General features: G+C 42.2%; 2 protein-coding genes across 2 annotated transcripts; one reads left to right on the top strand and one right to left on the bottom strand.

Moving 5' to 3' along the window:
- Nucleotides 1–534: 534 nt before the first annotated feature.
- LOC138950730 (adenosine 5'-monophosphoramidase HINT1-like) lies at nucleotides 535–11,411 on the bottom strand. Its single transcript, XM_070322459.1, has 3 exons — nucleotides 11,200–11,411; nucleotides 3,767–3,871; nucleotides 535–2,997 (listed from the first exon to the last, which is right to left on the bottom strand). The coding sequence occupies exons 1-3, from the start codon at nucleotides 11,308–11,310 to the stop codon at nucleotides 2,833–2,835; spliced, it is 381 nt and encodes a 126-aa protein (XP_070178560.1). The 5' UTR covers nucleotides 11,311–11,411; the 3' UTR covers nucleotides 535–2,832.
- Nucleotides 11,412–11,510: 99 nt separating this feature from the next.
- Nucleotides 11,511–22,919, top strand: LOC138950728 (uncharacterized). Its single transcript, XM_070322457.1, has 6 exons — nucleotides 11,511–11,743; nucleotides 15,117–15,213; nucleotides 17,842–17,911; nucleotides 20,499–20,592; nucleotides 21,431–21,586; nucleotides 22,638–22,919. Exons 1-6 carry the CDS (start codon nucleotides 11,680–11,682, stop codon nucleotides 22,835–22,837), a joined length of 681 nt encoding a protein of 226 aa, XP_070178558.1. The 5' UTR covers nucleotides 11,511–11,679; the 3' UTR covers nucleotides 22,838–22,919.
- The last annotated feature ends 1,079 nt before the right edge of the window (nucleotides 22,920–23,998 follow it).

The following is a 23,998-nucleotide window of genomic DNA, read 5'->3' as shown; positions in this document are numbered from 1 at the left end:
TAAAAAAAAAGGAAAAATACGGAAAATAAAAAAAATACGGTTTATTTTGTTCAAAAATACGGATAATACGAAAAATACGAAGAATTTTCATGCCTGGGTGGTCTAATCTAGAAAATATACACTATGACTACACATGAACAAGAAGGGCAAAGCCCATACGACTCACATGCTTGACCTAAACCTAGCAATGACATCATACACTAAGAACTGCTTTACACATTTTTCCTACCAAAATACATGTGACCTTGACCCAAGGTCAAGGTCATCCAAGGTCATGCAACACAAAGCTGTTAATTCAAGACATAGGAAGTACAATGGTGCTTATTGGCTCTTTCTACCATGAGATATGGTCACTTTTAGTGGTTCACTACCTTATTTTGGTCACATTTCATAAGGGTCAAAGAGACCTTGACCTTGATCATATGTGACCAAATGTGTCTCATGATGAAAGCATAACATGTGCCCCACATAATTTTTAAGTTTGAAACAGTTATCTTCCATAGTTCAGGGTCAAGGTCACTTCAAAATATGTATACAATCCAACTTTGAAGAGCTCCTGTGACCTTGACCTTGAAGCAAGGTAAACCAAACTGGTATCAAAAGATGGGGCTTACTTTGCCCTATATATCATATATAGGTGAGGTATTCAATCTCAAAAACTTCAGAGAAAATGTGAAAAATGTGAAAAATAGCTGTTTTTTAGACAACATTTATGGCCCCTGCGACCTTGACCTTGAAGCAAGGTCAAGATGCTATGTATGTTTTTTGGGGCCTTGTCATCATACACCATCTTGCCAAATTTGGTACTAATAGACTGAATAGTGTCCAAGAAATATCCAACGTTAAAGTTTTCCGGACGGCCGGACGGACGTCCGGACGGACGGACGGACGGACGGACGGACGACTCGGGTGAGTACATAGACTCACTTTTGCTTCGCATGTGAGTCAAAAATGAACGTCTATCAGCTCAACACACACTATGGCACTTAAAAACACTGTTCCTGTCAGCTATGGCACAACTTAAGCCAAACAGGGGGAAAGGCCACCTTTGGATGATTGGAGTAGTGTGCCACAAAAATCAACATCTAAGGAACAGGCATGGGAATTGAAAAAAGGTAATGGTAAAGTCGACGGGGCGAAGCGCCTAGCCCTGCTAGGGGGGTTCGGGGGCATGTCCCCCCGGATTTTTTTCTCTCCAAAGAACCCAATTGGTGCAATTTGGTGTCATCTAAACTCCAAGTTTGCCATTAAATTCAGTTTTTAGAACCATTTTTGCCTCCCCCATTTATTTTTTCGGCGGACACTTTTGCTTTTTCGGCGGAACAAAAACAAAATTTGGCGGACGATTCCCATGCCTGAAGGAAGCCAAGTTCTACTCAACAAAGCTCTGCTAACATCCAAACTACATGAAAAACCAACACCTCAACAACACTCACTCGTTAACTTTTCATTAATCAATTTGGCTCACCAGCTCAGACTTTTTACATTGGAACGAAGCCATCCCTCCACTTCAACACACACCCACACTCAGCTAGCAGTCTGTATGCTTCTGTGCAGCGAGGTCATTTTTAATGAATTATTTTTTTTAAATCCACCAGTGTCCATCTTCGAAATTAACTGATACGAATTTTCCCAGGGAGCAGACGGGCCGTTGATTTGTGGTATGGGTCCAAGGGGGGGACCGGGTGGCCGAGTGGTAACGCACTTGCGCTCGGAAGCGAGAGGTTGCGAGTTCGACCCTGGGTTACAGGGTGTTAGCAATTTTCTCCCCCCTTTCCTAACCTAGGTGGTGGGTTCAAGTGCTAGTCTTTCGGATGAGACGAAAAACCGAGGTCCCTTCGTGTACACTACATTGGGGTGTGCACGTTAAAGATCCCACAATTGACAAACGGAATGAAACTGACGAGCCTGTTCAGTGCGGTAGTGGTTTCGCTGTGCTGCATAGCACACTTTTCTGTACCTCTCTTCGTTTTAACTTTCTGAGCGTGTTTTTAATCCAAACATATCATATCTATATGTTTTTGGAATCAGGAACCGACATGGAATAAGATAAAATTGTTTTTAAATCGATTTCGGAAATTTAATTTTGATCATAATTTTTATATTTTAAATTTTCAGAGCTTGTTTTTAATCCAAATATAACATATTTATATGTTTTTGGAATCAGGAAATGATGTAGAATAAAATGAACGTAAATTTGGATCGTTTTATATAAAAAAAAATTATTACAATTTTCAGATTTTTAATGACCCGTCATTAATTAATTTTAAGCCACCAAGCTGAAATGCAATACCAAAGTCCGGCCTTCGTCAAAGATTGCTTTACAAAATTTCAATCAATTTGATTGAAAAATGAGGATATGACGTCATCAAAAGTATTTATCGAAAAAAAGAAAAAAACGTCCGGGGATATCATTCCCAGGAACTCTCATGTCAAATTTCATAAGATCGGTCCAGTAGTTTGGTCTGAATCGCTCTACACACACACACACGCCCACACACACACACACACACACACCATGACCCTCGTCTCGATTCCCCCTCTCTGTTAAAACATTTGGTCAAAACTTGACTAAATGTAAAAACAGAAATTCTTGTTCTTAAATGATGATAATATCAACAAGCACAGTACCATACTTCCTACTGCTCCCACAAAAGAAAAAGAAAACAGATACTCCACAAAATCTTCCTTTCAAATTGATGAAAATGTCAAAAAACCAGCACAGCGCACAGTGCCAAACTTCCTACTGCTCCAACAAATGAAAAAAACAAACAGAATATCTTCTTTTTAAATGATGAAAATGTCAAAAACAGCGCAGCGCACAGTGCCACGTTAGCCTGGTGGCCACCCCAGCTGACGCTTGCCGAAGACATGGACGTGGATGTGATAGACTGACTGACCACCGTCCGGCCCGTCATTGATGACCACCCGATAGCCGTTGTCCAGGCCCTGGTTCTTGGCCACAGTCTTGGCCACCACTAGCAGGTGACCCAGCAACTGAAACACAGAGGAAAAAAACAATATCTAATGAATGTAGAATGCAAAAAATAAAAATATAAAACAGGCAATCACAATTTTCGTATGAAATTAGTTGTTAATCTACATCATGAACTTAAGAGCCATTGGCGCTTAGACACACACACAAAATATGTCGGTTTAGGGTAACCTGACCGACCCTATTTTTTTCTGCCAACCCTAAACTTTTTTTCATTTCACAAAAAAAAAAAAAACCACAAACTTTTGGCACATTTTGCGAACCATACCGAGACTAAGGGAAGTAACTTCCTTCGAACTCGACTACATTTATAAAAAAAATAATTTTAAAAAGCCTACGTACCGAGCCTATTTTTTCGGGTCACGTTACCCTAAACCAACTTTTTTGTGTGTGGCCTTGGTACTGTAACAACTTTTCAAAAAAAAGAAGATTGATCATGTCTTTCTTAAGTTTAGAAATGTTAAGCTTCTGAGCCCGTAATAGCCTACAATCCAGTTTTTTGTGCAATCCACTTAGAAGGTACAGGATTAGTGCACAGGGATACAAAGTGATAGGCAAAATAATTAGGCCTTATATCTAATACTGCAAAACCATTTGGTATGGGAATAGAATCGACCCCATAAAATGTGTAAAAACCTGAGTCTGCACATAAAGTTGACCTGTGTCCATCTGGATTCAAACAGCTGGTGACCCGAGGATAAAAGGTCCAGTGGCAGTGCTCTACCAACTGAGCTACCACACAAACACACACACACACAACCTCTCTCTCACCTTTTCATCGCCCTCATCACAATCGGCGAGTCTCACAATGGGTTTCTTGGGTACCACCAGGAAATGCACCGGCGCTTGAGGTGCGACGTCATTGAAGGCAACACACTGAAACAGTCACAAATAGTGAAGAAATTCGATAAATCATAATGTTGAACTTTAGCGTTATAAATTCATAGTTCACAATCCGCTGCAATTAAAGCTTCGAATTTGGCAGAACCTGCTCTTGTAGGCATAACAAGTCATTTTTGATACCTTTGAAGTTACGGAATGATCAGTATAGATGCCTTTCATTTACATGGCTTTAAGAAGAAAAACATCAGCACAGCCACTTTTCCGAAGGATGGGAGACAACTAAGTATATATATATATACATTTTCTCGTCAATCAAATGGGAAAATCAATGATTTAATTTTGGAGCTCAATCCGCCAAATTACACTTAAGAGAAATATTCTTTGGTTTAATTAAAGGGAATGGTATCAAAAATAAGTCATTAGTGCCACTGGAATGTGAGCTGTGAATTTGCAACGCTAAAGTTCAATATTTATTTTTAGAGCGCTTAGGGCACGTTTCATGATATTGAGGATTGCAGTTTCCCCCTCACACACAATATTCCAAAATAATAAATAGTCAAACTGGGGCCAAAAAACAATTTGCACCAAGAGTTCAACTTTTTATCTATCCAAAACAGTAAAAAAAATTATATGAACATTCGTATTTCCAAGATGATTGGCGTTCCAAGACGCTATATCCTAAAACCCCCAAAACATGCTTTTACAACTTCAGTGCATAATAACTGCCCAAAGATGCTGTTTAAAGCAACCTTTGATAATAATTTTTAACATACTCCTTGAACACATTAATAAAAACGGTTAACTTGCAAATAAAGGGACAGTATTGATCAGAACAATGGTAAGATAAAGGACGCTACTTATATTTTGTACATTTTTTATCTTTATCGTTTCCTGTAGACCTCAGAAGTTCTAACCAGCTTAAGAAATCATTCTAAAATCGAAAAACAAACATCTATACAGTTTGTACGCAAAGTAGATTGATATTTGACACAGTCACACAGACATACGTGGGCTATGGGGCAACCCTACCCCCTAAATTTGAAAACGGGGTCAATTTCTTAACTGCATGCATTCAGCAAAACAATCCCTAAAAATTAATTTTTTTCACAAATGAACTTATGACTTTAGAAAAGCATTCAAAAATGCATATATACAACGCTTTTTCTTTGGTCCCAATTCAAGGGGGTGTGCTATTCTCAGGTAACACTGTGAACGCTCAAATGAGACTTGGTCACATGTCAAAATAGTAATCCCCCCTGTTGTTCATGGTTCGTTGGTGGGATTTTTTTTTATCTGAGCCATTGGCAAGCATGAAATGTCATCAACATTAGGAAAGACATAGTATCTCCCATTGTCTTTTGCGCGCAAACACTTCACACAGATCTCCTCTCGATCTGGCCCATCGGGGAAATGGGTTGACTTGGGGATGATCACCGCCCTGTATCTCTCCACCTTTCCATCCATGCTGACAAAGTCAGCGGTCACAAAGTCCCCAACTTGAATGTCTCACTGTGGGACAAAGAACCTGGTTTTCACGACTGGCACCACGCGGCATCCAGTGGCGTGTTGTGGGTAGACGTCCATTGATTTTGATAATAATTTTTATATTTTTAATTTTCAGACCTTGTTTTTAATCCGAATATAACATATTTATATGTTTTTGGAATCAGAAAATGATGAAGAATAAGATGAACGTACATTTAGATCGTTTTATAAAAAAATAATTTTAATTACAATTTTCAGATTTTTAATGACCAAAGTCATAAACTAATATTTACGCCACCAAGCTGAAATGCAATACCGAAGTCCGGCCTTTGTCGAAGATTGCTTGGCCAAAATTTCAATCAATTTGATTGAAAAATGAGGGTGTGACAGTGCCGCCTCAACTTTTAAAAAAAAGCCGGATATGACGTCATGAAAGACATTTATCGAAAAACTGAAAAAAACGTCCGGGGATATCATACCCAGTAACTCTCATGTCAAATTTCATAAAGATCGGTCCAGTAGTTTACTCTCAATCGCTCTACACACACACACGCACACACACACACACACACACTCACACACACACACACACAGACACACATACACCACGACCCTCGTCTCGATTCCCCCTCTATGTTAAACATTTAGTCAAAACTTGACTAAATGTAAAAAGAAAAGAAAAAAGAAAAAAAATGGGATAGCGGCGAAACGGGATTGCGCCAAAATGGGATGCGGTAGTAAAATGACGCTTGGCTTGTTAAATGTCGCCAAAATGGGACGGCGGCAAAACGGGATTGCACGTAAATGGGATATTGCGCGAATTATAAACGAAGGAGTAGGCCCTAAGTTTCTCGTACGAGATGTTTACTGGGAGTAAATATTTGGGGAGTAAAAATTTAGTTCCTTGTGAGTTCTTTTTTCGTACAAGATTTTTACTGGAAGTTTACTCCGTCCGAGTCAATTTTTCGTGGAGTAAAAATTTTGTGTTACACCGGTTCATGACCGTTGTGGTAACGAGCACACATTGTTGTCTCTATATATTGTGTTCCTACGAATCGAAAGTACGATCGCCAAGCCAGTCTGTCATTGAAGGCAACGTTCGATATTTCCGTCTGTCAGCGTTGCCAACGTTCGACAGATTTTACTACTGTTACTCACAAACTTTCAATTTACACAATGAAATGCCAATAACATGTACACACAAGAATGGGAGACGAAGGGAAAACCTACTAGCGATTGAAATTATGCAAACGAACTCACAAATCCCTCACTTTCCGAATGCAAACGCTGCAAATCCGTATGCGTGCGTCGCTGTGCCGAACGTTGGGTTGACGAACGTTGCTGACAGACGCAACAAAACTTGATCAAAAGGCACTAAAAACGATTAAATGTTTTACTCGCTGGGTATCGCATTCCTCTTTTTCTTCATGCAGACGATATGAAGCGGTTGAAACGTCGTTTCCGATTAAAGGCTCGGTTATTTCCGTTAAAAACGAAGTTTGCCGAACGTGTGATTCAGTCTACAGACACCGGTCGGATCACAACAAAAATGTTCATTCTTTGCGATTTTGTGATACTGTTGATGATACACCTGCTTTCCAGTGAAGAACATCAATACAATTATGTTCACAAGCAAGAATAACAAAGACAAAAGCACGCGATGTGTAAAATTAGGCTTTGCTTTGCAAACAAAGCACGTGGTTTTTTGGCTCACGTAAGTGTAGCCTATGCGATGATAAACTTTGTCTGTCTGTGCGTGCGTGCGTGCGTGTGTGTGTGTGTGTGTGTGTGTGTGTGATAGAAACTTTAACATTTCCGAGTCTATGGATTACGTCAGTCTCGGTCAAAAGTGTTTGACGTGTGTGATAGAAACTATTTGAAGACGTCACATTATGACGTAAGAGGGTTAGACGTCACGCAAAGGAATTACTGAAAGTCTCGGTCATTGTTATTGTGAGCGGGCCGAGACTACTTGGCAGATCCAGGGTCTCGCTTTCTTGCACAGTTTCACCTATGCTTACTGTGTGTGTGTGTGTGTGTGTGTGTGTGTGTGTGTGTGTGTGTGCGTGCGTGTGTGTGTGCGTGCGTGCGTGTGTGTGGGTGTGTATGTGTGACGGAGTGATTGAGTTTGTGTTACTGTTTGTCTATTTCTTACGTGAGCCTTGAAGGCTTCGCCTCTTGTTTTACTGACAGACACTTTCGGTGGCGATTGAAATTTTTTCCAGAAACGGTTTTATGCTCCCATTTGATATTTTTTCCCTATTTTATCTAGTCAGAGACTAACCTTGTGTATTAATTGAATTAATAACCCCATTATCATAAGTTTTGTGTGTTATTTTTGTGTCTGTTGAATCACACTTTGAGATGGGGTCATGTGACAGAAGGAAATGGTGTCTGTCAGGATTCACACGTTCGCTTCGAAAAACGCGCTCAAATAATTGCTCAAACACAAACATTTTAGCTTTTATTTATTTTTTTGTATTGCAAATACCATACTTACTCATGCCAAGCAGAAAAAATGATGAAAATCAACACAGTAAGCAAGTAATTTGAAGGCAAAGTTTACACACATCAAAGAGTCTGATTACCGTGAAACCTGCCTCAGGTCCCTTTGTTTAATTCTTATATCATACACTTACACTTACACTTGGATACACTTGTTTTTCCATCCGAGGCCAAAGGCCTATAGTGGGTCTTTGTGTCGCAGCTCTTGGGTATTCGTTCCACCCACTTCTTGGGTGTCTTGACTGGAGGTAGTCAGCGGGAATTCAATGCTATATTGGTGCTCTCTCAGGTTTCCATCAAGCCTTCCTTTGAAACTGTTCACGGACGGGGCGTTGACTACATACTCTGGTAAGCTGTTCCAGTTCCCGACTACTCTCAGCCCAAAAAAGTTTTTCCTGATATCCAGGCGGGATGCTCTTTTTTCCAGCTTGTATTGATGGCCTCTTGTTCGGTCGTTCTTGCACTTTGGGAGCAGAGTTTCACTGTCCACGTTGTACATTCCGTGGGTCAGTTTGTACGCCTCAATGAGGTCCCCTCTCAGTCTTCTATACGTCAGGCTTGGGAGGTTCAGGGCCCTCAGGCGGTCTTCATACTCCTTCTCCTTGAGTTCAGGGACCATTTTTGTGGCTCTTCTTTGAATGCTCTCGATGAGCATGGCGTCTTTCTTCAGGGAGGGCGACCAGATGATATTGCCGTATTCCAGTATGGGTCTGATCAGGCCTTTGAAGAGTTGGTTCATCATGCTTTTGTCCATGTAGTCAAAGGTTCTCCTTATCATTCCAAGGATGCTGTTTGCTTTGTTTGTCGTCTTCCTGACGTGCTGTGAGAATTTCAATGTAGGGTCAACATGCACGCCAAGGTCCTTTTCACATGTCGTTGCTTCGAGGGTCGTCTGGTTAGCTCCATCCTGCATGTGGTAATCATGTTCTTCGTTCTTTTTGCCCAGGTGCATGACCTTGCACTTCCCAGCGTTGAAACGTAACTGCCAGTCGTTGGCCCACTGTTGTAGAGCTGTTAGGTCCCTCTGAAGTCCCTGACAGTCATTCTGGTCGTTTGCTGTGGAGAAGACCTTGGTATCATCGGCAAAAATCCGGAGTAGGCCCTCCACTGCATCAGGCATATCGTTCACGTAGCAGACGAAGAGGATCGGACCGAGGACACTCCCCTGGGGGATACCGCTGGAGACTGTGGTCCAACCTGATGATGCGCCATTCAGAGTCACTCGTTGCTGTCTTTCGCTTAAAAAGTCAGTGACCCAGCTATGTACGCTGCCCTGGACGCCGTATTTCTCCAATTTCAAGAGAAGCCGCTGGTGGGGAACGCTGTCAAAAGCCTTGGCAAAATCCAAGTAGACCGCGTCCACTGCATTGCCCTCGTCCAGGAGACTCGTCCAGATGTTGATAGTGTCCAAAAGCTGTGTCATACATGAGCGGCCGCTCAAGAAGCCGTGCTGGCAGTCAGTGAAAGCTGGCTCCATGTGTTCCAGTAGTGCTGTTCTGATGATGCCCTCCATCATCTTGCATGGTATTGACGTTAGGCTCACCGGCCTGTAGTTTCCTGCCTGTGACTTGCTCCCTTTCTTGAAAATGGGGCTGACTTGGGCTATCTTCCAATCGGCAGGAATCTTGCCGTCTGCCATGGACTGGTTGAAGAGGATTGTGAATGGTCTAAGCAGCTCCTCCTGCGCTTCTTTTAGCACTCGAGGGTGCATCCCATCTGGCCCTGGGGACTTGGTAGCTTTCAGTTTTTTAAACTGCTCTTGTACCATTTTCTCAGTGATCGTCAGGTTCTCCAATATCCCCAACCCCTCTCTCCTGTCAAAGCTTGGTAACTGGGTCAAATCTTCTTTTGTGAAGACACTGGCGAAGAAATTGTTGAGGACTTCAGCCTTTTCTGCGTCGCTTTCTGTATAAGTTCCATCCTCCCTCTTGAGGTCGGCCACTCCTGCTTTGGTTTTTAGCTTTGAGTTGGCGTATGCGTAGAAGGCTTTGGGGTTGGTTCTTGCCTGTTGCGCTATCAGCTTTTCGAATTCTCTCTTTGCCTTCCTGACTTCCCACTTAGCCTGGTTTCTGCATTTTGCAAACTCTTGATAGTCCTTCCCCTCTTGTGTTTCCAGGTATCTTTTGAACGCCTGGCGCTTTTTCTTGACCTTGGCCATCAGTTGTGGGTTCATCCATAGTGGTTTTCTAGGTTTCTGTCCTTTCGGGCCGTTTTCCTTTGTCGTTTTCTTCGGTATGTGTTCTTCAATGGCTTCCTGTACATGGGCCTTTAGGGTCTGCCAAATTTCTTCCACGTTTTTCTTTCCTTTCATCTCCTCCCAGTCTGTGGCCTTCAGCTTTGCTCTGATGGATTCGTAATCCCCTTTGTCGTAGCAGTATCGCACCTTGTTGTTTGGTTTCTTCTCCGTGTAGCAGCGTAGGTGGAAATCGATGCATGCATGGTGACTTTTCCCTATTGGTGCTTCGAGCCTGACATCCCCCACCATGCCTTCCTCGTTTGTGAAGACCAGGTCCAAAAAGTTTGCCCTCTGGTCCCCCCTGTAGTGCGTTGGCTGCAATACGTGCTGGTGCATGAAGCTGTCTTGGACGCTTTCCAGGAAAAGAGAGTCCGGGTGCTGCGCGCCTGCTGATGACTTCCCCCCTCCGTCTGCCCAGGTCACTGCTGGGTGGTTGAAATCGCCCATCACAAGGATGTGCGAGTACTTGCTTGCTGCTGTTTTCTGGAAGTACTCTCTCAGTATTTTGTCATTGTCAGGTGAGCTGTTTGGTGAGCGGTATACGCAGGAGATAAGCAGTGTGTCGTGATTCTTGAGTCTCACTCTGGCCTGTATGACTTCTTGGATATCGTCCACAGACGTGCTGACCTCCAAGGCTCCAAGTGTGGTTTTGGTGTACAATGCAACTCCCCTCCCCGTGGTTTTATCTATGTTGGTAAACAGGTCGAATCCTGGCATTGAGATTTCAGAGGCTTGTACTTCTGTTTTAGAATTTTTTGGCCGTACTTCTGTAACTGCAATGATGTCTGGGTCCTTGCTATAAATCAGTGTTAAAAGTTCATCTCTTTTATTTGTCAAAACATCAGCGTTAAAATAGACGCAGTTAAAACCCTCACGCATACAGAGGCATGCGTGTTTGCAACACATGCAATTCAGTTGTACTATTTTAAGCAACTCAGTTCCATTATGTCTAGTAAGCTGAGTAGAACAGTGTAGTCTATGAATGTGACCGCGGTAGAACTGAGAAATGTTCAGACCAGTCTAGACTCTAGTAAGTGCTGATGCAACAGATCTACCAAATAAATGCACTGCAAACAAAAGGAAGAGTGCACGACAGACAGAGGTAGATTGAAATTCAATGCAACATATTTCCTACCTGGTCATCCTGGTGAAGAAATTTGGTTGGAATTTCTCCACGTATGATTTTTCCAAAAATGGTATCTCCACCCGGCTTAGCACACTGCGCTTTCTCCACTTCGGAAGCCATGTTGACGAATGATGCGGAAAGCACGTAAAGCTAGCAACAAATCTTAGCACTGTTGAATCGAAAGATAAGCACAAATGTATTTACTGTTATAACGACTTTTTTTTCTTCTCACTTTTAATGTAGGCAAGCACTTATAAATCACTCTATTTTCGAGTCGATTGTAATCGAAACCACTGCTAGTTTTGCTTGTAGGTCAAAGAGCACATAACTCTCAATCAATGATCGATGTTTGTAAACTCTGGCGAGAGAGTGATCTGATATGAGTTGGCTCCTGTATCACGGAATCGAAGGTGTCTGATAAAGGGATTTAGCCACGTTTTGATAACAGCCAAGCACGTGAAGAAGACAGCCAACCCTTGACATCCGGAAATGACGAGTCCAGAAGAGAATATGAAATCCATCGAAGCGAAGGTGGTGGTTTTAGGGTCCCAAGGTAGGTTTTCCTGTTCGTTCTTTCTCATGAGAAGTTTGTTTCCTGCACGAACCGTGTAACACATTGTGACAATCTCTCGTTCAACTTCTTTCAAAGTGTGGATAATTAGAGACTGGGAGGTTTTGGTTTTATTTTCTGAAATCCAAACCCGTGTGGTCAGTTAATTGTGCAAAGTGAACTGAAACTCAAAGGCTCCGTTAGAGAAAACAGTCTGCAAAGTCACTGCTGTTTGAGCTTTGAGGTGGTGGACTGTGTGATTGAAATGGAGACGCCGTGTCCTTGTTTTGTTTTGCCCAAGCTCGTCCTACATTTGAAACAAAGAAAGTCTCCTAAACAGATGCGAGTTTAGTGTTCAGCTTTGGTGTGGTTTTGACTTTGAGGCCTGTGCAAATAGGGGTAGGGTTTCCTGGTCGCAAAGCAAGTTCAGATCAGTGTAAACACAGAACTGTACTGTACACTATTCAGTAACACTAACACAGGGATTGGCTTGGATGTCGGTCTTCGGTCTTTTGCCATGTTAAATTTGGAAAAGACCGACTCACATGGGGGTCTCAATCCGTCAACTGACCGATAGACATGCAGCAGAGTCAGTCAGCTCGTCTTATTTTTGTCTGTTGTCTTGCTCTTTCTTTTTTTCCCCTTCCTTACTTTATTGAAATAAATATGGTTATTGTGTCCTCAGACCTTTTATTCCTCTTCATGTAAGACCATTGGAAAATAAACAAGAAAATGAACAAATGAATTGAATTTTCCTCTCGTATAATGTATGTATTGTAAACAACTTTCAGAAGTTTCTCCTCACTGCCGTAATGCACAATTTTGGCAGTCCCGTGCTGAAAGGAAAGTTTTTTTCTTGACTGATTGGTTTGGAAAATGACTGAATGATTCATGGCTGAGTCAGTCAATGGACCTATAGTGGACAAAACCCAAGCCAATCCCTGCTAACAGTAAAAAGGGTATTGATACACACACATTGCAGCACGGAAAACCGCAGAAAACACAGCTAAAACTGGTGTCAAACATCAGGTACTCACATTACAGCCCATAACAGTATTCTTCTGTGTGGTAATCCATAAATCACTTCTTGTAGAGCTTCCAGAACACTGTATCATTTGAAAACAGGTCTACGAGTTGATGTCCGACTTTCGGCCGCCATTTTGAATCTTATAGATCGGAAAAAACTTCTAAAAATGTTTTTACCACGTGGTACTAACTTATCTGAACGGTCAACGGGAAAGAACTGTGTTTAAACCCCTACAAGAAGTTGGACAGTGGTTACCTCCCGGATCCCATTTAGTTTTCACAAATGTCCTGAAAAGTGCTGATGTAAATGCCACGTACCTATGCCACGTACCTAGTACGTATGCCACGTATAGGTACGTGTATGGGCGTATGACAAACCAAACATGACCACGTATCTAGTCCCGTCGCGATATAACCTTCGTGGTTGAAAACGACGTTAAACACCAAATAAAGAAAGAAAGAAAGAACGTATCTAGTACGTGCTGGGCAGTGAAGGGGTTAAGCAGAAGGGGTCTATGTTGACCAAAAGCAGGTCACTGAGGCCGTGCATTCCCTGTATAGATGCACTTCCTGTAGGTGTTTTTGCTGTGTACAAGGAATACACCGGAGTGAATTTCCCATAGGAAAATAGATCACGCTCCATATCTTGTGTCCTGCGTGAGACTGCCGTAAATTGCCGGGTTCAGTTTCACTTTGATATTAGACTGAAATACTGCTACGCCGCTTTGAGCAAATGCACACTTTACTTCACTACACAGCAGTAGCTATTGGAGCATAACCCTATGATGTGTTACTGCTGACAGCACAGGCTGATTAAAAAATGTATTTCATTTCATGTGCCTTTGACTTGTGTTTGAGCTATTCAGAGGCTACATGTATTTGTGTGTATTAATGATACCATAACACTAAGGCCAAAAAAAAAAAAGGTCTGTTTACGGTAACATAGGCCAAAAAAATAGGGTCGGAAGGTCGGGATTTTTTTTTTTTTCTTTCCAAAAAACCATATTTTTACGTTATTTTGCCAAAAAAACCAAGATTTTTTTTTTCTTTTCCCCAAATGCCAAAAAAAAGTCTAGGGTCGCGCGAAAAAACTAGGGTCGGTTGGGTTACCGTAAACAGACCTTTTTTTTTTTGGCCTAACAAGAATGTGCCTATGGGGTTTCTAAAACTTTTAAAGCAATATTTGATTACTTGTTTTGATTAATTGTCACAATTTCAGCTTTTGCATGTATACAATCACATACTTGCCTGAAAAGAAAAATGTTTCTTTTAATTGATTCCTATCTGGATTATCTATAATCTAAATTTAAACTTGAGTTGATGTCTGCTGATTTGCTTAAAATATGATCTTTGAAAGTTTTGGAAATCTCAGGAGATTTTTTCAGAGCGAGGAAGTTTTGAAAACTTGAGGAAGTATTTGTGTAACTGTAAATGATTGTTCAAGCAATGACTCACCAAGGCAACACAAATTCAGTCATACAAGATGAGACACTGTATAGAGTAACACTAACAGGGGCAGATCACATCATTTTTAAGGGGAGGGGGGGTTTCCAAATTTCTTTCAGGGACAGATCGACGACGCAAAGCGGTTCGTTGAGGGCGCAAAGTGCCCTCCCCCAGAAAATGTTGATAAAAACAAGAAAAATGGAGCAAATCGGTGCAATTTCAGCCATCACTGATTTTTTTCATTATGTCAAATTTATTTATTATTTTATTTATTTTATTTTATTAGGCTGGGGAGGGGGGATTCTGTTGTATAGGCATAGATAAAAATGTCCACCAAAATACCTGTTTGACTTGGAATAATAGGCCGTGAAAAGTAGGATATGCGCCGAAATGGCTGCGATCTGCTGGACGATGTGAATGCGTGATGTACTGTGTAAAAAAAAATCCATCTCACACCCGGCATAAATAAATCCCTGCGCTTAGAACTGTACCCACGGAATACGCACGATATAAGCCTCATAATGATTGATATTCATTGATTGAAGATTCATATAGTCCTGCGAGGTTACCCTCATGGAAATTTGGGCTCCTTTCTCCCTGGGGAAAGCGAGCTGCCATACAGTATACGGCGCTACCCCCTTATTTTTCCAGCATGCGTGTATTCATGTTTCCAAGCACTGAGACTTTCGCTGTCAACTTGGGTTCTTTATCGTGCGCATGCGTGCACACGGGGGTGTTCGGCCACCGAGGAGAGTCTGCACAAAGTTGACTCTGGGAAATAAATCCCTTGCCGAACGTGGGGATTGAACCCAAGCCGATAGTGACAACTGGTTTTGAAACCAGCGCCGCTACCGCCTGAGCTATTTCCCCGCCTGATGTTGATCAATGTCACACTGTGTTTCAGGTGTGGGGAAGACCAGTGTGGTGATTCGCTATGTGGGCGGAATGTTTAGCAAGGCAGTTAGCCCGACCATCGGTGCGTCATTCTTCACCTACAAGATGTGAGTCAAAGTAGAAGGATACAGCGGAACACCACCCCACCACCCCCCCAATTTAAGATTTAATCTTTTTTAAGACCTTGATTTTTCGGATTTTCTCTTTCTTACCTCTGTACATTTACCTCTTCTTCTTCTGCGTTCGTGGGCTGAAACTCCCACGTACACTCGTGTTTTTTTGCACGAGTGGAATTTTACGTGTATGACCGTTTTTTACCCCGCCATTTAGGCAGACATACGCCGTTTTCGGAGGAAGCATGCTGGGTATTTTCGTGTTTCTATAACCCACCGAACTCTGACATGGATTACAGGATCTTTTTCGTGCGCACTTGGTCTTGTGCTTGCGTGTACACACGGGGGGTGTTCGGACACCGAGGAGAGTCTGCACACAAAGTTGACTCTGAGAAATAAATCTCTCGCCGAACGTGGGGACGAACTCACGTTGACAGCGGCCAACTGGATACAAATCCAGCGCGCTACCGACTGAGCTACATCCCCGCCCACATCGGCCTCCTAATATGAAGGTCGTAAGTTTAAATCCTGGCCGTGGTCGCCTGGTGGGTTAAGGGTGGAGATTTTTCTGATTGAGCTACATCCCCGCCCTGACTGAGCCACATCCCCGCCCTGACTGAGCTACATCCCCACCCTGACTGAGCTACATCCCCGCCCTGACTGAGCTACATCCCCGCCCTGACTGAGCTACATCCCCGCCCTGACTGAGCTACATCCCCGCCCTGACTGAGCTACATCCCCGCCCTGACTGAGCCACATCCCCGCCCTGACTGAGCTACATCCCCGCCCTGACTGAGCCACATCCCCGTCCTGACTGAGCTACATCCCCGCCCTGACTGAGCTACATCCCCGCCCTGACTGAGCTACATCCCCGCCCACATTTACCTCTAACTTAAGACTCCCTCCTTGTTAAGACCTGTTTTGCTCCCATTTTGGAGGTCTCAAAAGAGAGCTTCCACTGTACTTGGAAACCTGAAGATTGTAGGTAACGGGCGGGGATGTAGCTCAGTCGGTAGCGCGCTGGATTTGTATCCAGTTGGCCGCTGTCAGCGTGAGTTCGTCCCAACGTTCGGCGAGAGATTTATTTCTCAGTCAACTTTGTGTGCAGACTCTCCTCTGTGTCCGAACACCCCCCCCCCCCCCCCCCCACTCCCCCGTGTGTACACGCAAGCACAAGACCAAGTGCGCACGAAAAAGATCCTGTAATCCATGTCCGAGTTTGGTGAGTTATAGAAACACAAAAATACCCAGCATGCTTCCTCCGAAAACGGCGTATGGCTGCCTAAATGGCGTGGTAAAAAACGGTCATACATGTAAAATTCCACTCGTGCAAAAAACACGAGTGCAAAAAACACGAGTGTACGTGGGAGTTTGAGCCCACGAACGCAGAAGAAGAAGAAATAGGTAACCAGTGGCAGTAGTATTGGGAATAGGAACTTTTAGAAACGAGAGGTTATGGGGGCAAGGGGTCTGATATATATATGATAAGTATCAAAGTACAATATGGTACGAGATGTTTGCCTGCCTGGCAAGTTACCCAATACCTCATAATTATAGCTATGTGTCAAATGACGTCCCACGTACTGTGAAACTGTCGGATATTGCCATTTTGGGGGCATTCTTATCAAATTGTCAAGACCTTCCAATTGATAACAACTGATGAAACTATTTATACTATTTCTCTGAAGGGTTTACTTTAAGGAGTGGTGCTTGCTGCTTTCATAAAGAGAAATTATTCTTGAAAGGTAGGTATCTTCTTGCTGACCACGTTTTGGCACAGGCTCATACATGTATATAGAATCTTCAGGGAAGAGGGGACTTCCAAGAAATGATGATACATGTACTGAAAATGGCATGTGCCTGTTGCCAAGGGAGTTTGACCAAATCAGCAACAGAAACTCAGGCCCGTGATACAAATTTGTTTACCATTAGCAGGTTAATTGCCCCCCTCCCCGGATGATTGCCTCCTGACAACTGTCCCCTACCTTGACAGGACAATGAAACCAGGAAGTATCATGGCAATAAACAGGCATTTTCATATTTTAATGTATGCCTTAAAACAAGAATAAACACTTAATGGTAATAACACACACAAAAGAATGGGGGGGGGGGGGGCAATTGTCCTAGGGGACAGTTGTCCAGAGAGAGGCGGGGGGGGGGGGGGGGTAATTAGTCTAGAGTAGATCCATGTTTTCCTCCCTGTTCCTTGAAGGTTAATGGTGCGGTGGTACCTGTGATGTAAGGCCCCTCTGAAAAGAGGACACACCATCTGTTAACTAGGCCAAGATTATACCATACTTTCCTACCATCCTGACGAAGGCAGTTTATCTGCTGAAATATTGATACAAAGAATAACCTAACTTGGTTACTGGTGTGTCTTATTTTTATTTACAAGATTATACCTGTCATGACAGGCCACCTGCTTTGTAGGGACAGAGGATACTTTTTGCTGATCCCAATGATATATATATCCTTTGACAGTGCTCAAACCATAACCCTTTGTAAGAGAGGTTCCACTGTGCCTTGCAGAGTCAATCATCCGTGTCAGTGCTTAGTCCACCATGGGTCATCCATCATATTGACATCTAATGTGCCTTGTACATGTGGTTGTGTTTGTCACAGGACACTGGATGGCTACAGAGTAAAACTGCAGGTATGGGACACAGCTGGCCAGGAACGATTTAGATCTATGGTAAGTGTGTGTGTGTGTGTCAACTCTGTCACTCACCGTGAGAGAGAGAGGAGGGCCCCAAAGGGGGGGTATCATCACGATCACGGGAAGGGAAATTTTAGCTTTCACGATCACAGTTACCTTGATTTTTGTTTTCACGATCACAAACACCTTGACGAATAGAGGATCATAGAGTGATACAGCTGTGAAAAATGTACGTTAAAAATAAAAAGCTTTTCAATAATGGCAGGTTTCACAGTATTGTGTTCAGCAATTTACTATTTACACACTCAAATTCTACAAAATAAATGTTGGCACACAATTCAAAGGACATGTTTTTCCAACAAAGTGAGTTTGTTACAACTAAAAACAGTAAAATTTTTTATAGTCCTGGTCCCTATTTATATCTAAAAACCAGGCGCAAAGCGGCATACCCTGAAAACGCAAAAAAAGCAATACGGTCATCCTATGCATGCATATAGCTCATATAGCCAAAACCGTTGAAGATAGAAAGACATTTATTGAACAAAAAATATGCCCCACATCATTCTTAACAAGTTTTGTTCTTGTATGTACATCAAAATATTGATTCTCAAATGAATGGTTTGAAAAAATACGACTTCCGGCAGACCTAGACCGTTTTGAAGGAAAAAACCGTCTTTTTTTTCAAACCATTCCATGGCCATCAATATTTTCATATACATGTAAGACCAAAACGTGTTAAGACTGGTGTTGTGCATCTAGTTTGTTCAATAAATGTCTTTCTATCTTCAATGGTTTTGGCTAGATGAGGTAACAAGAGAAGGATATGGGCATTGGAATTACGTCAACATTTCGAGCATTGTCACAGATGAAACATTTACTGCAGGGTGCTCCTGATTAACAAACCGAGCAAAACTGAAAATTATTGAAGAGAAGACATGTCTGAACAGTTTATAAAGAGACAAGTTTGCAATCATTTGTAAACACCATTATTGTATGGAGGAGTAACTGTTCCCCTACCCCCTAAGAAGGTATTTCTGTCCGTCAACCACGTGAGCGATCGCCACAAATCGAGGCATCACACGCATTTCAGTTTGGACACACCGGCTGATTGCAAATGCACAGTACGTGTTTCGACACTGAAACGTGACGATTGAGCGACAAAATAGTTTCTTAAAACAGTCGAAAATGGAGTTAAATGTGACTTTAACACTCAGTGGCGATCGCTAGAGTGGCGATTGTTACTAGACGGACACTAGAAAACCTCAGAAAATGTAATTACTTTGCGATTTTTTTAACTGAAAAACTGTTGCGGTCTTTTTCTGTCGAGCGCGAGCGTCAACGTAAAACAACGTGAGGTCACTTCCTCCCCAAACGGTTAGTTTTTGAATGAAAAGAAAAATGTGGCGATCGTTACATTGTTTAGACGGACAGGATCGCAACTTTGAAACTCGGGTCACCGTGCCTCGATCAAGGGCAAATTGACCTCGGCAACATTATAACTCACTTCAAGGGTGCACAAACTTGTATTTACAGTATACAAAATTAGGTAAACTTGTGTTTTTGTCCTGTGAAATCACAATTAGTTTCGATGCTCTTGATATCGCTATGCGGACGGACAGATCCGAATCCCCATACATTTTTTTTGCGGAGCTAGTATAAGTTAGAATTTGTGTTATGGATATCGATTGTTGTTGAAAAACAATCATTTCAATGTGTTCTGGCACTCTCAACCACCACAGCATTGATACTTGTGCATGTGTGTGTTGGAATTTAGTTCTTTGTTTAGTGATGCTGTGGCAAAAGTAAATTCATCCGTCCGTATTTTGACGATCGCCACCATTCACACGCACATAAATAAACACATTATAAAAAATTTCAACTTTTATTTTCAAAAAAGTATTTAAACAACAACTAGTTTGCATGTTAATACAACAAATACAGCAGATTCTCACAGATATGGATTTAAAAGACTAAGCAAATCTGAGACTATCAAAATGGCCTAATACCATGAAACCTGCCTAATGCCCATCACGATCACGAACACAAATGACGATCACGAGACTTGATTTTTTTGTCATCACGGATCACGGGCAAAGTCCCATCACGATCACAGAAATGGAAATTTCGGCAATCACGGTCACAGAAAGGTAAAAAAACGCCAATCACGATCACGATTTTAAACCCTTTGGGGCCCTCAGTGAGTGTATGTCTGGCTGTCTGTGAACTCAGTGAGTCATTAAGTGACTATGTGTGTCTGTTTGTGTGTGTGTGTGTGTGTGAGAGAGAGAGGGGAGGGGGAGGAGGAGAGAGAGAGAAAAGTCAGAAGTCGGACATTGCGAGACGTGCTATCTATAACACTTTCACAGTACAATTAGTAGTGAAAGTTTTCATTATGAGCACAAACAACATATTTTAGTGACTGAATAATTGTCTATTTGTTTCTTGACGGTTTTTTTCTCACTAAATGTGAATAGTTTTTAAAGAGTAGGCCGAGAACAACAGAAAAATGAGATCAATGCTTAATCATTCTTCCCCGGGGTTCTTGACACCAAACAACAACAATAAACAAACAAACAAACTTTTTTTAGACACCTGTTGGCAAGAGTATGTTTATATTTTTCAGGCACCCATGTATTACCGTAAGGCAAATGCAGCCATGTTAGTGTACGATATCACTTCCTTGGAAAGCTTCTACGACATCAAAGACTGGGTCAAAGGTAAGAAATGAAAGTGCCTGATGCATATATATATATATATATATCTGTATGTTACTATTTTTTAGTGATTAGAATATTTATTTTTCTATTGGTGAGTTTTTTTTTCTTCTTCTTTCTTTGTTTTTGGGTTTTTATCATGGCGGTAACATGCGATAAAAGGACAGTCTCTTGGGACCAGCCAACAGTGTCCCTTCATTGCAGATGGCCTGTCATGACAGGTATATTTTGGTCAAGACATCAGAAAATGCCCTTTCATGTCATGTGATGAGTCCTGCCATTGGAGGGGCCTGGCATTGCAGGTACATGTACCACTGAAGTTAGATTGCTGTTTTTTTTAGATTTGGTAATTGTTGGTAGTGTGTGACTGTGAGTGTGCATTCATCTTTTTTGTGCAATTGTATGACAGTGAACCGCTCCCCCCCCCCCCCCCCCCCCCTAAATCTGTGAAAATCTGGCCTTACAATGGAATTTACATGGTTATGACGAGACAATCTGAACAAGCAAGGCCTAAAAAGGGGGTAGTACAAGTACTCCTTCTACCAGAGAGAAGTAGTCCTTGGGGTAGTCTTAAATGCGGGTGTCTTTGAAGGCAGGCTCCCCAGTATGACCTTGTATGTTATAACTAGTTTGGCCAACTTGGATACATGCTTATGCAAATTGGTGGCTTGATAGATAAGTAATTCTTTTGGATTAATTCTTTACATTACAGTTAAGGTTACGCAGCTGCATTAAAACCCTGTCTGTGTGTTTCCACTCGTCGAGTTTTCTTGTTCAATTTTTTAGAGGTCTTCCTAAAAAAAGAAATTCATGTCCATTTTATTGTTTGATTTGTCTGCAGAATTGAGGAAAAATGTTGACACACCAATAGCCATGTGCCTGCTGGGAAACAAGAGTGACCTGGACAGTGGTCGCAAGGTGTCGACGGCAGAAGCTGCCGAGTATGCAGCCTCCATAGAAGCTCTTTTCTTTGAAACATCGGCCCTGAAGAATTTAGGTAACCATGATGACAGTAGCATTTGCAATTTGATGTTTTGAGAACAAGAGGGTTGAGTTGCAATGGGGGGGGGGGGGGGGGGGGGGGGGGGGGGGGAGGGGGTGTCTATTGTTGTTAATGAGATCCATGTATTTGGTAAACCAGACATATTAGTTACAACAGGGATCAAAGTTACCATCAAGAATCCTTGATTTAAGATATGATTGATGCTGAATCATGCTACAAGCTACCTTCAATTATGGAAGCAGCTACTAATGACATTTTTTTCGCAGCAAGCTTTCCCAATTTTTATTTCCAGCCTCACCCTCCCCACCCCCTTTCCCCCCCACCCCACACCACATCAAGGTCTCCAAATTATTCCCATCTTCCACCTCATTTACAACAGCTAGCCCCTACTCCATTACAATGTTTCCCTATTCCCATCTCTAAACTCAATCACACACACACACACACCGCCCCCCCCCCCCCCCCCCCCCCCTGTGGGTTAGGGGGTAGAATTTACCCAATGCTCCCCAGTAAGAGGTGACTAACGGATTCTGTTTCTCCTTTTACGCTTGTTAAGTGTTTCTTGTATAGAATATAGTCAATGTTTGTAAAGATTTTAGTCAAGCTGTATGTAAGAAATGTTAAGTCCTTTGTACTGAAAACTTGCATTCTCCCAGTAAGGTCACATATTGTACTACGTTGCAAGCCCCTGGAGCAAATTTTTGATTAGTGCTTTTGTGAACAAGAAACAATTGACAAGTGGCTCTATCCCATCTCCCCCCTCTTTCCCCGTCGCGATATAACCTTCGTGGTTGAAAATGACGTTAAACACCAAATAAAAAAATAAAGAAACCCCTAAGTCTATTCACTTTTTTAAAAATGTTGTTCTTTATGCTTGCTCCCAACTGCTGTATCTTTCCTGCTTTTATTGTCTCATGTTTTCCATGCTCTTTTTCTGTAGTTTGTGGTCACAAACAAACAGCTGCAGATGCTTTAGATTTTATTTTTTAATGGATCTCTGATTTTATCTTCATTTTCATTTGCTTTTTTTTGTTTGTTTTTGCAGGTATCGAGGACGCCTTCCTTCAAGTGTCCAAGCAGTTACTGAAGATGTACGAGACGTATCCAAACTCAGGAATGGGCCTCCTCAGTTCCCCGCAAGAGTCCACAGACATCTTCTCTCATACCACACAAAACGTTAAGCTTCCCTCTCGGACAGACTCAGAAAAGCCTCCCTCCCAAGGCGGCTCAAATTGTGGTTGCTGACCTCGTTTGCTAGTTGTTTTTTTGTGCATGTATATTTTTACATTACTTTTTGGGGGTCACTTTTCAGGGTTTTTTTTTGGGGGGGGGGGTGTACTTTTTTTTCTGTTCTTTTTGTGTAGCATGGTGATGGTGGCAGTGTATGGGAATTAATGAATATAAAGACACCTGTATTGCATGTTACATCGTCACTATTTTTTGTGTAAGAAAATGTTTAGCTATTTTATTACTTTTTTTGGTGTGAAAGTGACCTTTTGCAAGAAACGATGGTACTACATCTGCTGCTTTTAACAAGAGATTTCTAAGAGTAAATACATGTATGATGGGTGTGCTGATAACCTTCACCTTCAATTGTGTGTCAGATTCTCAAGTATGTCACCTTTGCACCCCCCGCGGGTTAGGGGGAAGGATTTACCCCTCCCTGGTCCCCCCGCGGGTTAGGGGGAAGAATTTACCCCTCCCTGGTCCCCCCGCGGGTTAGGGGGAAGAATTTACCCGATGCTCCCCAGCATGTCGTAAGAGGCGACTAACGGATTCTGTTTTTCCTTTCACCCTTGTTAAGTGTTTCTTGTATAGAATATAGTCAATTTTTGTAAAGATTTTAGTCAAGCAGTATGTAAGAAATGTTAAGTCCTTTGTACTGGAAACTTGCATTCTCCCAGGAAGGTCATATATTGTACTACGTTGCAAGTCCCTGGAGCAATTTTTTGATTTGTGCTTTTGTGAACAAGAAACAATTAACAAGTGGCTCTATCCCATCTCCCCCCTTTCCCCGTCGCGGTATAACCTTGAACGGTTGAAAACGACGTTAAACACCAAAGAAAGAAAGAAAGTCACCTTTGCATGATTTTCATATTTTTACATTTTCCTAAAGAGTTTTTTATGCTCTATCCAGTGGTGAAAACCGTTTTAGAAAAGAGCGAAAACTGTTTCAGTTATAAGCCTGTGACGAAGGTGACCCTCACACTGTTACCAGACACTCCCCAGACTTATATTAAGCCTAGCACAGAACCGTGCCAGGTGACATGCGACTCATTTCGTGGTGGAGTGTCACATATGGTCAGTAAGGCCAACAAAAAAAAATAGGTCTGTTTACGGTAACAACATAGGCCAAAAAAATAGGGTCGGTAGGTCGGGATTTTTTCTTCTTTTTTTTCTTTTTTT

The sequence above is a fragment of the Littorina saxatilis genome, linkage group LG16, assembly GCF_037325665.1.
Source record: "Littorina saxatilis isolate snail1 linkage group LG16, US_GU_Lsax_2.0, whole genome shotgun sequence".
In the NCBI taxonomy this organism is placed as follows: domain Eukaryota; kingdom Metazoa; phylum Mollusca; class Gastropoda; order Littorinimorpha; family Littorinidae; genus Littorina; species Littorina saxatilis.
Note: the sequence above shows the minus strand (reverse complement) of the source record. Positions and strands in the feature narration are given on the sequence as shown.